At 43.6% G+C, this 16,057-nt stretch overlaps 1 protein-coding gene and 1 long non-coding RNA gene across 4 annotated transcripts in view; one reads left to right on the forward strand and one right to left on the reverse strand.

The window, feature by feature from the left end:
* Positions 1 to 9,332, reverse strand: part of LOC144329319 (uncharacterized) — a 35,130-nt gene extending 25,798 nt beyond the window's left edge. Inside the window, exon 1 of the long non-coding RNA XR_013394809.1 lies at positions 9,255 to 9,332. This is a non-coding gene — a long non-coding RNA (uncharacterized LOC144329319). The remainder of the gene's footprint in view (positions 1 to 9,254) is intronic.
* A 43-nt stretch (positions 9,333 to 9,375) lies between these two features.
* Positions 9,376 to 16,057, forward strand: part of LOC144329318 (uncharacterized) — a 35,331-nt gene continuing 28,649 nt past the window's right edge. The window contains exons 1-3 of one of the 3 annotated variants that reach the window (XM_077936982.1): positions 9,376 to 9,550; positions 13,027 to 13,097; positions 15,396 to 15,528. In XM_077936982.1, the coding sequence (XP_077793108.1) occupies positions 9,528 to 9,550; positions 13,027 to 13,097; positions 15,396 to 15,528 (227 nt within the window). In that variant the 5' untranslated portion in view covers positions 9,376 to 9,527. Of the gene's footprint in view, positions 9,551 to 10,818; positions 13,098 to 15,395; positions 15,529 to 16,057 lie in introns of all 3 variants that reach the window. The other 2 variants (XR_013394807.1, XR_013394808.1) reach the window with 2 other exon arrangements.

Here is a 16,057-nt window from a genome sequence, read left to right on the forward strand (position 1 = left end):
GAAGAAGTCATCTTGGCCAGCCATGGTAGTGAATTATGAGATGGCAGTCAGTGCTACATTCAGAGCACAGACTTACTGCCAGTCAGAATAGAAGGTGGTAGATTAAGGGGGGAGGGAAAATGTCTTGCAGGCTGGTGCAGTGGAGATGCCTGGATTGGGCCCATTCCTAGCAGCAGAGTCTGCTGAGGATCCTGCTGAACCAGCTCAGCCCAGCCCCTCCCCACCTTTAAAATGCTACAACCAGCAGGGAGGTCACTGGTGGGCATTTCCACCTACCATTTTGATAAGAGTGTTGGGATGTTCCTTGCCAGCTGGGCTTCTTCCATGCCATCCAAACTGCCTCCAGCACAGCAGAGCAGGGGCCAGGCTCACTCTGGTTATCCTAGAAGAATTGTTGAAGCAAATGTTTTACAAATGAAACAATCCCCAGCAGGGATGGACTTTTGCCTTTCAAATTTCAGCGGTGCCCTGTGCGAGGCAAACATTTGGAGCCCCCTGTGATGGAGCAATGGTACTTTCCCCCCTGGTGCTGTTGGGCCCACCCTCACTTAAATATAGTGCACCCACCTCACAGAACACCAATTCCACAAATTCCTACAAACTACCCCAAATTATCTTGTGGGGAACTTGCGTGAGGGAAAACCTAAAAATTTGGAGGCAGGATTTGATCAAATAAACAAGAGAGATTTTATTTAACAAAGGAAGTTTATGACACAAAGTGGGTAAAACATAGGATACTTCAGATTATAATGTTATTTCACTTCAGTTCTTTCTCAGTTGTTGCACAGCTGTTGCCGCTTAATACCTTGGTTCTTAAACAAGGTGGTACTTCCTGTCAGTTACGCACCCCTTAGACAACCCTACCCCTGAGGTACTCCAAGTAACAGACCCAAGGGATCTCCACATCCCTCTTAACTGGTTTGGGAGTCTTCTCTTTTTGTAGAAGAATCTCTCCCTTCCTGATTGGAACGAGTCCTAAGTAGACTTTATTTTCACAGCTTCTACTTCTCCTGGCTCAGCCTCAGCCTCCCAGTTAATTCCTGGCCTATTACTCTTACAGTTCACCACACACTGTCCTTCACACTAAGCTCAAAGACTCTTTTCTCTATTTCTCTATGATAGTTTCCTCAGAGTGGATGTTTCTACCCAGAACCAACTCTCTCTCCTCTCACTCCCTAGCTCCCAACCTGACTCCTAATCTATCTCCCAACCTCTGTCCCAACCAACCATCTCTCAAGATCCTCTCCTTTTCAACTCCCTCTCCTGGAACCCTGGCCAATCAGAGGCTGCCATTTGTTACCAGTTTGCTGGCAGGGAAAAAGAAAAAGAAAATACTTGGAGACCCAACTTGCCCAGCAAAACAAACTTTTCCGTCACACCCCCTGCCTCTCACCTTCCATTCTGCTCAATTCACCATGTCATAGTTGTGACGCCCTGTGATGCCCCCCCCCCCAGGCTCAGCGCCCAGTGCAGCAGAACTGGTCACACTGCCTTAAATCCATCTCTGTCCTCAGTTTTAATTGTAGAAATCCACTTGAGAACATAATTCTTCAGCAGCTCTTAAAGGGTTTATGTGATTTCTCGATTGCTGATTGATTTGTTAATTATTGATGGAAAGGGGTTTTTTTCTAGTTGGAAATATTTATTTCATTAACTTAACAGATTTCATTCAATTTATATTGTATTTTTGTCTGCACATATCTTACTTCTCAGAAGGATGACACAGTAATAATGTTCGCAATGGCACTGACGTGCCAAACAAGAAAAGGTTAGAGGGGAAAATGGGCGAGCTGAATAGGTAAGAAAATTCTGAAGGCTTGTCCTTGAAATAATCCTCTAGGTATTGAATTGCCCATTCTGGGGTCGTTTTGGCAGTCTTCCCTAGAATTCAGGGCAAATTATTTGTAATTATTGGTACTAAGGCCCAAGAGGTGGGAGTCAGGAAGTGGGAGTTTGTGGGGGTGGAAAAATTACATCTCCACATTACAGATACTTAGAATTGTTCCAAGAAAAGAATAATCTCTGTGGTATGCCGTGTTAAAAAAAGGCCAGAAGTGATTATGTAAGAAAATGGATCCCACTGAATACAGATTAGCAGCATTAACTCTGGCTACACAAAGCAGAGGAGAGATCACAGGGCAGAAGAAGAAAAACCTGCATGCAGAGCTTGTGGGCATACATTAATTAAAGGGTATTATCTATGTGTGTGCTTTAAAAGGATGGAGAAGTGAACATTTTGTGTTTAGCTCTGATTTGGACACTCCTCTGCCAGATAGATCTAGACTCAGTGTTATTACCAAAAGGCATTTCAATCAAATGTTTCATTTTGAGCCCCAATTTACCAGTCCCCCATACAATTAGATAAATAAATAAAACATTTAAATGTATGATTCTGTATAAAACATATATATTATAGTGGGAGGGGGTAGAGAGATAGTAGGCATATAGAAAAAGCAAGACACAACAATATTGCAAGGGATATCCCCCCTCTTTTGGTAGCATTAAAAATAATACCAGGACCACAGATTTGGAACTGCAGAGTTCAGCTATGTGGCCCAGCTCCATAAATTAGATCTTCATCAGTTTGCCAGGCTTAGGGTTTCCAACTGGGTCTGCTGCTGTGCCTTTAAACAGCAGCCTGACACGTAGAAATTCAACAGGCAAAGCTCCCCCCAACATTTATGTATCTTCACAGTAGCAAAACCTTCACCGATTAAGTGAAGGTTGCAGGACAGGGGAAGGACAATTAGAAAAGTAGTAGAAGTTGTCAGAAAGCTCCCCAGTTACAGAACGAGAGTGGAGGCGGTGAGGGGACAGAAATACAAATGGAAGGAGGAAAATGGAAGATGGATCCCTGTTTGAATTTGTTGTGCAAATCATCCATTTCAAGGTGAAGTCAGCAGCACTGACATTCACACCAACCGAGAAAGAAAGGTTAATCAGAATCAGGGTAGGTACATGGCTTACCTAGGAAGAGAAATGCAACCTCTTCCATAAAAAACAATCTTCAAAATGGTTGTCAAAACCTTAGTGGGCTCAGTGTGATAGGGCTTCAACATCTGCTTTGATCTCAACTTTCAGCCAACACTGTTATTATACCTTTGTGTGAATTTGTGTGAAGCACAAGCAATAATAATAATAATAATAATAATAATAATAATAATAATTTTGTCCATGGCAGGGAATCCGTTGACACACAGACTTGAGAACAAAGGCTTGCTAAGTATTTTCCCTCTAGACTTTTCATTTCTTGCTAGTCATCTTGACGTTTTTCACACTCAACAAGGAATAAATCAGACCTGCCCCATCCTTTAAACAATAAGCAGTTTTGATGTGAAGTGGAGAAGTGATACTTTTTGACCTCTAAGGATTATAAAGTACAGGCACTGAGAATAAGTCATTCTCATTCAAGCCATGTTCAAGTCTGCAGGCAAACTCAATTGCTCTGTATGGAAACTTCTCTGCCAGACTTTAAAACTGCCAAGATAAACCTACAGCCATGCTGTTCAGAAAAAGGAACATGCCGGAGATGGTGTCTAAAATGAGTCCTGAGCAGAGCCTTGGAAATAACCACATCTGAGCAGCTGCTATTAGAGAAGGGAAGCATGCATTATTGGACATAAAGAAAGATACGCCTCAATTTTACTTTTTTGGCAAACAAAAATGGCAAAGCACTTCCTTGGCCAATGTTTCCCCTTTTATTTCCACGCTTCCTCCTCCCCCTGAAATCCATTATGTTTCACAAGACATATGACCAAGAAGATTGCATCTGGCAGTTTCCCGTTGACTATGACCACAAATTGCTATCTTATGAATCCACCAAAGACAGCCTCTGCTTTGATATTAAATAAGGCTCTACTGACAGCATGACCAATTATTTCATAAGCTAACAAGGCTGATTCCACCTCCACCCCCCACCCCGACCTGGCCTAAAGTCTCACAGAAAAGAGCTTTGTCAGAAACTGCCAATTCAGGTGCAAATCAGAATTCAAGAGGCATCTTAATGGTTCACAGAAAGAGGCAGTTACACTCTACTTAAGCCTTAACTTTTGGATCACAGACCCATTCCCTGTAGGCTAATAGCGAACCGATGCAAGACCTGGAAGTAGAGATAGTCATAAGTTGTTACAAGGAATTCAGTAGTTGGCTCCAGATTTAGCCATGTTGACTTCAACTGGTGCACTCTAAGTATGAAGTCTGGACAATCAAGCCCAGTGTATTTATTTTCATCAGAATGTGCTCCCACAAATTATTGTTTCAAAGAGCAGTTTTCTTCTCACTGGAGAGAAAGCATAATGGAGCACAGGAACACAGGATGTAGGAAGATGCCTTATACTGAGCCAGACCATTTATCTCAATACTGTCTACACTGACTGGCAGCAGCACCTCTAGATTTCTGACAGGATTCTCTGTTAGCTCTACTTGGGGATGCCAGCAGTTGAACCAAGGACCTAAAAAGCTGCTGCTCTGCCACGGAGACAAGTCCCTTCCCTCCTTCTCCTGACCCCCCTTGATCCCTCAAACCCCTTGCTTCTAGCACCTCCCAGCTCATCCCTTCTGCAGACTGCTCTTCAGTGTCCTACCACCACAAATAAGGATCTAAGTCGTATTCTTCTGTGGTCCTCCCTGAGGAATTATTTGGTGGGCAGCTCCCAGCACTCTTCCTCATCCAGCCAGTCCCTGACAATCAGGAACCAAAATAATGTGGCTGACCTTGGGTATTCTGCACCTTGACTCTGAATGGTGGTGTCATTTGCTGCTCTGCCTCAAGCAGCAAAATGTCTTCAGCCATCCCTGTTCAGCCATGCCTTCTTTTAGATATTCCATTGCATTCCCCTTGATTTTCCAGAGTGAAAGGAAGGAACTGGAAAGCAGACTCTTGTTTTATTTATATAAGAATTTTCACCCTGCCTTTCTGACGTGTACACAAAGCGGCTTAGATCACTATTTTTCAAGAAAACCCCATTATCAAGCCAAAATACAGAACATGCAGACAATAAGGTCAAGAGCTGGCTCTCAGTGATCAGAAGACCTACAGGTAAAAGTCGGTTACATCAAGGGACCTGCCCAAGTCCTTCATCTTCAACTGTTCTCCAGTTGCCATCTGCCTCCAATACTGCTGAAGACGCCCTGAGTGGTGAAGAGGCCATGGAGGTGGAGGTCTCTGAGCAGCAAAAAGTAGCCATGGAGGAAGAAGAGAAGATTTTGGCAGAGCAAATTGAAAACCAAAAAGAAAATGAAAACTTAACAGTTGAGATGCTAGTACCAGACCCAAAAGCAACTCTAGAATCTGAGGCCTCCATTGGCACTGCCCACAGCTCTGAAAACCTGAACACTGGTCATGAAAGAGACACGCTGGGCAGAAATTTAGCAATAGAACATAAGAGAACAGAGACAGGCAGGCACAGATAAAACAATCTCTTTCAGATGAAACATCAAGGCCAAAAAACCACTAAAATAATTAGATGTAAAGAAAATGGAAGTACAGTTTCTTGGTGTTCTTGCCCTCTTTTTAAAACAAGAGACTGAACAACAGAGCAGGCGAAACCCTGGGCTCCAATGGGCACAGTGCTCCATAAGTTGGGTGTGGCAAGTGAGAAGGTGCTCACTCTGGTCCCAGTCAAAGGAGCCTTCCCCACAGAGGAGACATAGAAAAGGGCCTCTCCCTTGTTCAAGAAAGTGGTCTCTTAGGTATCTTGGACATTTTACGGCTTTGAAAGTCAACACCAACAATCTGAATTCTGCTTGGAAGCCAATAACCCCAAGACTGGGAGGAAGGGGTCTGTGTGTGTCTGTTTTTCTTTTTCTTTTTTAAATAATTTTTATTAACAGGCCAATCACATCACATTATCCAAATCACATTAGTTCCAAATTATACAGCCAAATTTTAAATTTTGTTGGGGGTACCCATACATCAAGCTCCGCACGAGTCCAAAACTCTGAACAAGTCCAAACATCACTTATATTACTGCTTTAATTAGACAGTTCTATCCAGTTCAATCCAGATACAGTGGTGCCTCACAAGATGAAGGCCTCGCAAAATGAAAAACTCGCAAGACGAAAGAGTTTTCCGTTTTTGAGTTGTTCCGCAAGACGAATTTCCCTATGGGCTTGCTTCGCAAGAAGAAAGCCCATAGGGAAATCTCCGGGGACTTCTTTTAAATGCTGGCGGTGGGGAGCAAAGCCTTTCGCCCCCCTCCGGCCTTCAGAAGAGGTCCAGGAAGGCCGGCGGGGGCCGAAAGGATTTGCTCCCCACCGCCAGCATTTTAAAAGCGGTCCGGGATAGCAGGGAATTGCGCTGCGCTTTCCCGCTATCCCGGACCGCTTTTAAAATGCTGGCCGTCGGGAGCAAAGACTTTCGCCCACCGCTGGCCTTCAGAAGAGGTCCTGGACCTCTTCTGAAGGCCGGCGGGGGGCAAAAGTCTTTGCTCCCCCCGCCTGCCTTCCCGGGACAGCGGAGACTTCTCCGCTGTCCCGGGGCGATCTCAAAATGCTGGCGGGCGGCAGCGAAGCTGTCCCGGGGGCTTTTAAAATGCTGGCGGTCGGCAGCAAAGCCCTCCTGTCCCCGGAGCTTGCGGGGCGGGAGGTGGGGAGAAGGGCTTTTCTTCCCACCGCCAGCCTTCAGAACAGCCTTCTGAAGGCTGGCGGTGGGAAGAAAAGCCCTTGTTCCCCCCCCCCCAGCCTTCAGAAGAGGTCGGGGGACAGACTGTCCCCGGACCTGGTCTGAAGGCGGTTTCCATAGGAACGCATTGATTGATTTTCAATGCATTCCTATGGGAAACCGTGCTTCGCAAGACGAAAAACTCGCAAGAAGAAAAAACTTGCGGAACGAATTAATTTCGTCTTGCGAGGCACCACTGTAGTCCTTTATTACTTTCTTTCTCTTCTTGTTGTTATCGTATATTCCTTTCTTTGCGATCTCTGATAATTTTCACAAGCAGATTGAAAACAGACATCCTTTGTGTGGGTTTTGTACAAGATCATATCACTCAGGGACAGCCTCTGTTCAATGTTTCAAAAAAAAAAAAAAATCTTCGGTCTGTCCTTTACTTTTCTCAGGCTTGCCAAATAAATCAAATGAATCAGGAGGCTCTGTCAGGTCAAGCTTGCGTTCCAACATTCCTTCTCTTTCAAATAACCCTGATTCTCCTCCCCCTGTCCTTCTTTCTCCGGCAAGCCTGTCTTGGCGAGACGCCATTTTTTAACTGCGTCATGAAAATTTTCCTCTTTCTCACCGTTCACCAATCCTCTCTCCTGTTATAATCCATCCCACACAGTTCTTGAATTCCTGCTTGTGATTAGTGAAAACACAACAATCTTATTTCTATCTGGGGTGAAGGGTTATTAATATCACATCGTGCAAAGGAAAAAAAAGTTTTTTCCTCCACCCCCCCTTCATTCCAAACATACAGTCTCCTAGTGGTGATTCATCAGAAGATTTACTTATCCATCCGTCACTCCCGGTCACAGAGATCCATTACTAAGCGGTCTTATCTCTCGAACATTACTTGATATATGTGCTTCAGCTTCATTCCAATCGTATGTTTCCAATTATAATTCCGAGCTGAAGCAACCAGCACACGCTAATTGGAATTGGCGTCAGGAAGATCTGACTTCACCGAGGGCTCGTGCCAAGTGTTCGGCACCCCCATCTCTCGGATCAGGGGGTGCATTGTGAACACCGCTGGCAAAGCAGCGCCCCCATCTCCTGGGCGGGGTAGGAAGACTGCATACTTCCCATAGCAGCCCCTTAATTACCTCGTATGGGTCAGAGAGATGTTATTGTCGGCCATCTTCCAACACGCCACCTGGTGGCCCCCCCTGTGTGTGTCTGTTTTTCTAGCTGGAAGGGAAGTATCCAGTATACCTCATCTCCAAAATGCCAATATCCCAGTCAGCTTCAACTGCAATAAATGCACCTGTGGTGTTTCCATAGTTACTTGGAGGAGCTGCATAACCCTCAACCGTGACTGATCAAACCAGCAAGTTTCCCAACCACCCTTGCTGTAAGGAAGGTACCCATGATGCATTCATGGCTGCTTGGGGATTTGAGCCTTGCAAGACTCCCTTCTGAGCAACCACACTACTGCCTTTCCCACAAGTTGGTGTAGGGCTTCTATGGAGGGGTGGGATAGAATTTGGGCAACCGTAATTGTGGGCTTAGCTAGCAGGGCCAGACAAATATCGTACAGCTTGATAAAATATGTCTGCAACACATAACAGGACAGGGTGAGTAGATTAAAAGCCATAAACATCTGAGCTTGATATAAAGAGGATCAATGTCCATTGTCAAGTAAGGTTACTCAAGTAACAGGGACATGCAGTCAATTGTGACATGTTCTCTCCTGGCTGACATGTCAGAGGCCTTTGTGGAGACTAGGGCTTTGTAAGGAGATAGACCTGGAGGGAATTGAAGTGTTAGGGGAGCTAGTTATAATCAGTGAGACCAAGGCAGCGAGGCTGAGCTAAACAGTATGTTAGCGAGGAATGTGATCTCTGGAGAACAATGGAGTGAGAGCAAGTTAGTGGCTGGAGGACCAAGTTAGCGAGTGAGTGAGGGGCAGAGTTGAGACAAAACAACATGAAAATGTAACTAGAATTTTGTACTGTGCTTCTGAGATAGTTCAGATGCTTAGCAGGGGATCCTCCCATGCAAGCTATCATGGGCAAAAAAGAGGTTACCATCAAAACCTATCTAAATGATTCAAGTAAAACAGATTGCATTTTGCCTTATGGGTATTATTAGAACATGACCATATTTTTCAATTTTGCTGGACTTTTGGACAGGATGTCCTCTGTGAGTTTCAACTCTTTGCTGCTTACACTGCCTTACTCATTTGCCCTCTCCGTCTGTGGTCATGGACTATTTTAGTAAACACATTTCTTGCAAGTCAGTTAGTTTCATTATTTAAGTGGTATCTACTCAGTTTTGAGAAGATAGCCAAAGAGTCCTACAATGGATGTCCCCTTCTGTGAATGGGGCCTACCAAGCTGTGTTTACAGCAGCCCAAGCAAAGTGAAATGGCTACATCTAGCCATTCTCTAAATTCCCCACAATTCCTCAGGGTGATGCTTGACATTGGGGGGCATTTGTGAGAAATTAAAATGTGATCTAGAGAGCCTGACATCCTGGAGCTTCTCAAGAGTTTGAGGCCAGGAAAAAAAAACAATTTAAGAGACAAGCATCAACAGATGGTTTCACTAAATCTCTCACTACTCAATTTCTTTGTTGCTTCCAGAATTTCAATTCATACCACACATCTCCACTGTCTGTGCACTTCCCGAGTTTGACAAAATGTCTCCCACACACTCACACAATGTGCAGCCTGAGTGGCGCAGTGATGATGGAATGCTGGCATAGCAAAATTCTTGACAGTTTAAATTCAAAAACTGACAGTTTGAAACACATATGCGTCTTTAACTGTCTTTAGTAAGAATGGGAATCTCATATGAAACAAAAATATGGAAACACGTTAGTATGTGTTGTTGTTTTTGAAAAAGACCTATAGGCAGAACCACAACAGAGAATGTGCCCAGGTTTAACTTCTGGGTAAGAACAGGCAGAAAGATGTGGCAGTGAGGATGAGAAAATGGGGTTTATGTGAGTGAACCTTGGGTACAAAAAACACTTTAACCTTGAGATAGATGCTAGTATATCAGTACAAAATAGCCATCACACAAGATGCTTAACCACAATCCAAAAGATGCTCATGATGCTCTTTCAGTCTTCTGAGCCAATGAATGAGGTGCACTCAGTACATTTTGGGCATACACCAGCTTTCTTATGTAGATCAGGCTCCAGCAAAAAAAAAAAAAAAAAGGGGGGGGGGAGTAGTTGTGATTCTCAACTGAAGCGGGATTTATACAATGCTAGTTGGTCAGACCTCTCCCCAATCCCAAAGGCACTTCTCCGTTATTGAAAGATGGTCCATGTACTATTTTTCGGTCAGGAAACAGTTGCAACAGTGACATGGAGAATGACAACTATTTATTGAATAAAACAACAACTGCCTAGTCAGTGTTAGTAGGTCTCGCCCAAGCCTAGGCTACAATGAACTAACCTCCTAGGCTCTAGGCATATGACCAATATTCCCTGGACAGAGTTCCTCTGGGAATTTGCTTTAAAGCAACAGTTCCATCTACAACAGGCTGGCTTTTGTGTCAGTCAAATCCATCCCCCCAACTTCTCAGAGCAGTTTATAACATGTAAAAAAAGGTAAACAACAATTACATGAGCAGATAATGTATGTGTATGTTTAGGATTCTGGATGGAGGAATCCACCCACTTTAGTTTCACATTTTTCCAGTTCAATTTGCAACATTTCCATACCAACATGCTATTTTCTTTTCAAAGCCCTCGTAAACATTTATCAGTATTGTGTATTTGTCCTAATATGCACATTTCTGTAAGGAAGTTCCCTTAATATAATACATTTTAACGAATATATGCCTTTTTATACACACTATTCCCTGACATATGCATTTCTATAAACTTTGGGGTTTGGGGCGTTCATATGTACATCAACACATAACAGCAAATTTCAAACTGGCTGTGTTTCAGTTCACTCTTTGTTTTTAAGAAGTGCAGATTAGGTAGGTTCTCATTAAATGCAGATTGAACCAAATTCCTCCCCTATCCTTACTCATCACAAGCATGGGAGGAGGGGGTGAAATTAGATCCAAAAACTGTACACGTATCATTATTACAAGAGTAAAGGCTGGGAGTTGGTGGGAGAGAAAATCCCAAACTTACTCCAGTTCAAAGGTATTCTGTTACCAGCATGACTGACTGACTGACTGTCCTTCCCTCCTTTCTAGTTAAGGGCGGCAAGGTGAAGCTCTTCTAAACACCCCACAAACTTTGAACCCAATGAGAGGTGCCCCCTATCCTGTAAATCCTCCTTCCAGAGGAAGGTAACTTAGTTTGATTCTTGGATGCCATTATGCTTCTCAGTGCCTGTTGCTGGCAATCACAAGTGAGGAGAGCAGTGTGGCATTCAGGTCCTACTTGTGGACTTCCTATAGATGCCTATTTGGCCACTGAGATAACAGGATGCTAGACTAGATGGGCCTATGGACTGATCCAGGAATGGTCTGCCCTATGTTCCTATGAGCCAAGAGGAACTAGACCCTAATGTATGGACATTAATTCTCTGCCCTTAATCACATCATTAAAACGGATATGCAGTATTATTCAAAAGGATATTTGGGAAGCTATTGAAATCCTTTCTTTCGCCATTGGGCTTTTTCAATAAGTGTGTTATTTTTATACTCTGCCCTCCAGTAATATATTGTGGTGTTCCCCTTCCTTTCCCTCTAGGGATTTGGGATGCAGGGAGGAACACAGGTAAACGTTTTCACAGATTCAGACAACATACAGCATAGAGGAATTACAGAAGCACTGGCTGCTCAGTCATATGCATAAGTTCAGTTAATTAATTCCAAGCAAAGTTCATGATTATTTATCAACAGTTCTTACCTGGGATCCCTGCTGAATCATTCATACATTTATGTATGATTTGAACAACCTTTACTGATTCACATTGAATCTTGAGGGCTTTTCAAATACTCAGGTCCAGAACATGATCAATCAATGAAGTGGTATACAATATTGCAACCTTATTTAATGAGCCCAAGTTACATTAGTTGGTGGGGAGAAAGAGCAAGCTATCAGAAGTGCAGGATGAAAATGATGTGGACTGAAACATTACTTAGGGATGGAGAGGTGGGATGGAGTTGCAAGGGGTCAGGGGCCTTTTTCTTCCCAAGGGTCAAATGTCTTTGTCAGGAAGCTTTCAGGGGTCACATGCCGGTGGTGGACAGGGCAAAAGAATAAGAACATAAGAAGTGCCCTGTTGGATCAGGCCAATGGCCCATCTAGCCCAGCATCCTGTTTCCACAGTGGCCAACCAGATGCCTGTAGGAAGCCTGCAAGTTGGACATGAGCACAACAGCGCTCTGCCCACCTGTGGTTCCCAGCACCTGGTATTCAGAGGCGTACTGCCTCTGACAGTGGAAGTAGAGCACAGTCATTGTGGCTAGGAGCTGTCCTCCATGGATTTGTCTAATCCTCTTTTAAAGCCACTCAAGTTGGTGGCTATCACTGCCTCCTGTGGGAGTGGGTTCCATAGTTTAACTATGTGCTGTGCAATGCAGCAAAGAACACAGATACAAGTGGACAGAAAAAAATGTTTACGACTCTTATCTTTGTACAGTAGCCTCCACCCCAGCCACACAAAAGCCAGAACTTTTTGCACACGCAATTGTATCTTTCCATCCTCCATACAAGCAAGAGATGACATTGTTACAGCTCAAGGACACATTCCAGCAGGGGTAAATTACGTACTCCAGGAGGGTGCAGAGCAGGGCTTCTGAGGTGTGGCCTGAGGAGAGTCCCAAGGGTCAGACAGAGAGGCCCAGAGGGCTGCATTTGGCCTACATTTCCACGGTTCTGCCATAATGTAACAGGGAAGAAATTAAGATAAAGTCATGACTCCTGTATCTAGTAGTGATCTGGACACCAAAGGAGACAGACTATAGGGGCACCAGTTGGGGAGCTAGGTTTGGGTCAGGGCTCAGAGCTGAGTGCAGAAGACGGAGAAACCATTGCACCTGAAGTGGTTGGACAAGAACTCTCAGAAGAACCTCCCAGATCACCATGGCCTATAAGGATAGAGCCTGCACCCTCATGGACACCTTTCCCTGAGCCTGAAGGACCAGGTGCTCACCACCACCCAACACCAGTCTGGTAGCATTAGGATGGGTGGTTCCCATTTCCCCATGATTTCTTCACTCTAAGTTGCTCTCACTGAGTTTCAAATGCACTCAGTAAAGATCTAGGGATCGTTATGAATCAGGCTTACAAATAAGTGCTCTGCCTGCTGTAGCCATCAAAAAGAAAAATAATGTTGTGACAATTAGGAAAGTTGCAGGGAGTAATTCATAAATCATCGTAATAGCTCTGCATAGGCTAATGACGCGTTTTATCTTCAGTAATGTATACGGTGTTGGTTCTCCCAATTCAAGGAGGAAGGTTGTACCAAAGCAAGATGGTTCAGGGTTTGCAAAGTGGCACAGAGAAAACGTAAACAACCTTGGTAAGTTAATTCTGAATTATGGTGTGCTGCATTTAGGAAGCAATATGAAACTAGTGAATACTTAAGCCCTGACTCTTAATTCTGACTTAATTAATGTTTCTGATTGTTTATTTTTCTTCATAATGAAGAGATTGTTTTAGCAAAGATTAAACAACAATGCTCATAAAAGAATACATCAGCATCTAAAAATAGCTACATTTTTCTAGTGAATACAAGCCATCTCTGTAGAACACAACGGGTTGCCTCTGCTTCTGTCAACATGGGAGTATTTTATTGTCTTTGCAATATAAGCTGGCATGTACTTCTACATGACATTGAGACAGGAAGGTCACTGCTTGCTATAAAGCCACAGAGAAAGTCAGAGAAGTCAAGACAGGAAGGAAAACCTCAGAGTGTTAAGGCTGACTTACATGAACAATTCCTGTGCTTCTGCATGTAGCTTGATGGCTGGGATTGTGTACATGTGCTGAAAACAATCACACCATGTTTAGGAAGTGTCAGTTTCCTGTATGGATCTCAACCCAAGATCAGAACCTCAACACTGCAATGTACAAGTACTTTTTAAAAAGTGGGGGTATTAGAAATATGTTGAAATACTGTCTGGCAAACCAGACCCAAGATGATGATGAACTTTGTATACCGCCATTCATCTGAAGATCACAAGGCAGTTCACATCGTAAAAATACAATATGAGAACACAAAATACATAATAAAACAAAAATAAAACAATAACCCCCCCAAGCACATTTAAAAGACCATAGAACCAACCAAAGGCCTAGTTATAAAGAAACATTTTCACCTGGTGCCAAAAGATATGTAATGAAAGCACCCTTGGGAGAAAACTTCACAAACAGTGAGCCTCTGGGCCTCTCATGGAAGAGGCAAACAAAAACAGGCCTCTGATGATGATCGCAGGGTCTGAGATGGTTCATATGGGAAGAGGCAATCCTTGAGATATTGTGGTCCTGAGCAATTTAAGGCTTTATAGCCTTTATAACCAGCACTTTGAATTAGGCCCGGAAACTTATCGGAAGTCAGTGCAGTAAGACTAGGATCGGTGTAATATGCTCAAACTGTCTTACCTTGGTGAGCAACCTAGCCTCTGAATTCTGCACCACCTGAAGTTCCGAAGCAGAGTATCCCTATGTATAACATGTTGCAGTAATCTAACCTCTGGGTTACCAGAACATAGACAACAGAAGTTCAGCTATCCCTGTCCAGACAGGGGTGCAACTGAGCCACCAGTCAAAGCTGATGGAAGGCATTCTGTGCTACTGAGGCCAACTAAACCTCAAACGATAGCAAAGGATTCGGAAGTAGCCTCAAACTATGTACCCATTACTTCAGAGGGAGTGTAACCTTATCAAAAGCAGGCAACCTCACGTCTATCCAGTTGAGGGAACCACTCACTAACAGTGCTTCAGTCTTATCAGTTTCTCGACTCTCATCCAGTCCATTACTAAGGCAAGATAAGTCTAGCACATCCACTGCCTCACCAGCAGATGTAAAAGATAAGAAGAGCTGTATGTCATCAGCATATTTCTGGCAAAGTACTCCAAAACTCCAGATAATCCCATCTAGCAGTTTCATTTAGATGTTAAACAGCACAGGATAAAACTGAGGAACCCCACATTGAAGGGACCGAAGATCATTCCCCAAGCATCACCCTCTGGACAGGACAAAGTAAGACCAGAACCATCACAAAGCTGTGCCCCCACCCATAATTCAAGGCAACCATTCCAGAAGGATACTATGGTTGATGGGATCAAAAGTCACTGAGAGGTCAAGGAGAATTAACAGGGAAACATTTCCCCTGTCACTCTCCCAGCAGAGGTCAGCATACAGGGCAACCAAAGCAGTTTCTGTGCCAAAACTGGGCCCAAACCCTGATTGAAATGCATCTAGAAAATCAGTTTCCTCCAAGATGTCCTGGATCTGGTCTGTGACCAGTCGTGCAAGAACCATGCCCAAGAAAAGGGAAATTGACAACAGGTTGGTAATTCTTTAGATTCCCCTTCTCTAAAGACCACTGCACAAATATTAGGGACACTGGATCCATTAAAAGGAAAGACAAATTCACTATCATACTGGCCAAGTTTTCAAAAAGTAAATTAGAAATTCCTTATCAGCATCTCAGAATAAAACCTCTAAGTTGTTATTCTCCATTTTTTATGTACAGGGAGATATATATATTTTAAGGGGCATTAATATTGACAAATATCACTTTTTGTTTATAATATTATTGTTCCAAAAAAGGCATACCTCATGGCTTCTCCAAATGTGTGTTTTGGCATTTAGCTGCCTCCCTGGAGATGACTAACAGAAGAACCTATTGGCCTCTGCCATCAGCCTTTTCTGTCCAGAATTCTCCAGGGCCAAGGGGAAGTATCTGTGGCATCAAGAACTTCCTGTACGGGATGCCTCCAAGAAAGTGAGTCACTGGGAAAAATCAATAAGGTCATTGCTGCCACAAATGTTTGGGCACGTAGCCAGTTCAGTGCCCTTTTACCACCAAGGGTAAATGGATAAATGGATAATGATGGGTTGGCATAGGCTGAGCAGGAAGGGGAAGAGGAAAGACTGGGTGACAGGCTCCCTCCCATTCTAAGAAGCAAATATTACCTGGGTAAGACACTATAGGTACTTGCAGATGACCAGTTTATTGAATAGACAGTGTTAGCTATTTAATGAGTATTTATTCTGCTTCATTTGTGGGGGAGTTAGATGACATTGTTTCCAAGCAAGTGTTATCACATACATCAAGTGTATTTTCCTGTCACTTTCCTAATTTCAAAAAATCCAGTTTTTGGGGAGGAGAGTTTATTGCACATGACCTCCCAATCAACTATAATCTTGAAACATGAATTTTCCAGTATTTGAATACCACCTGGAAATAGCAACTGTCTGGAAACATCATTGGTGCCTATTGAACAATACAACTAAGAATCTGTGTGGGGACC

The sequence above is a fragment of the Podarcis muralis genome, chromosome 12, assembly GCF_964188315.1.
Source record: "Podarcis muralis chromosome 12, rPodMur119.hap1.1, whole genome shotgun sequence".
NCBI lineage: Eukaryota > Metazoa > Chordata > Lepidosauria > Squamata > Lacertidae > Podarcis > Podarcis muralis.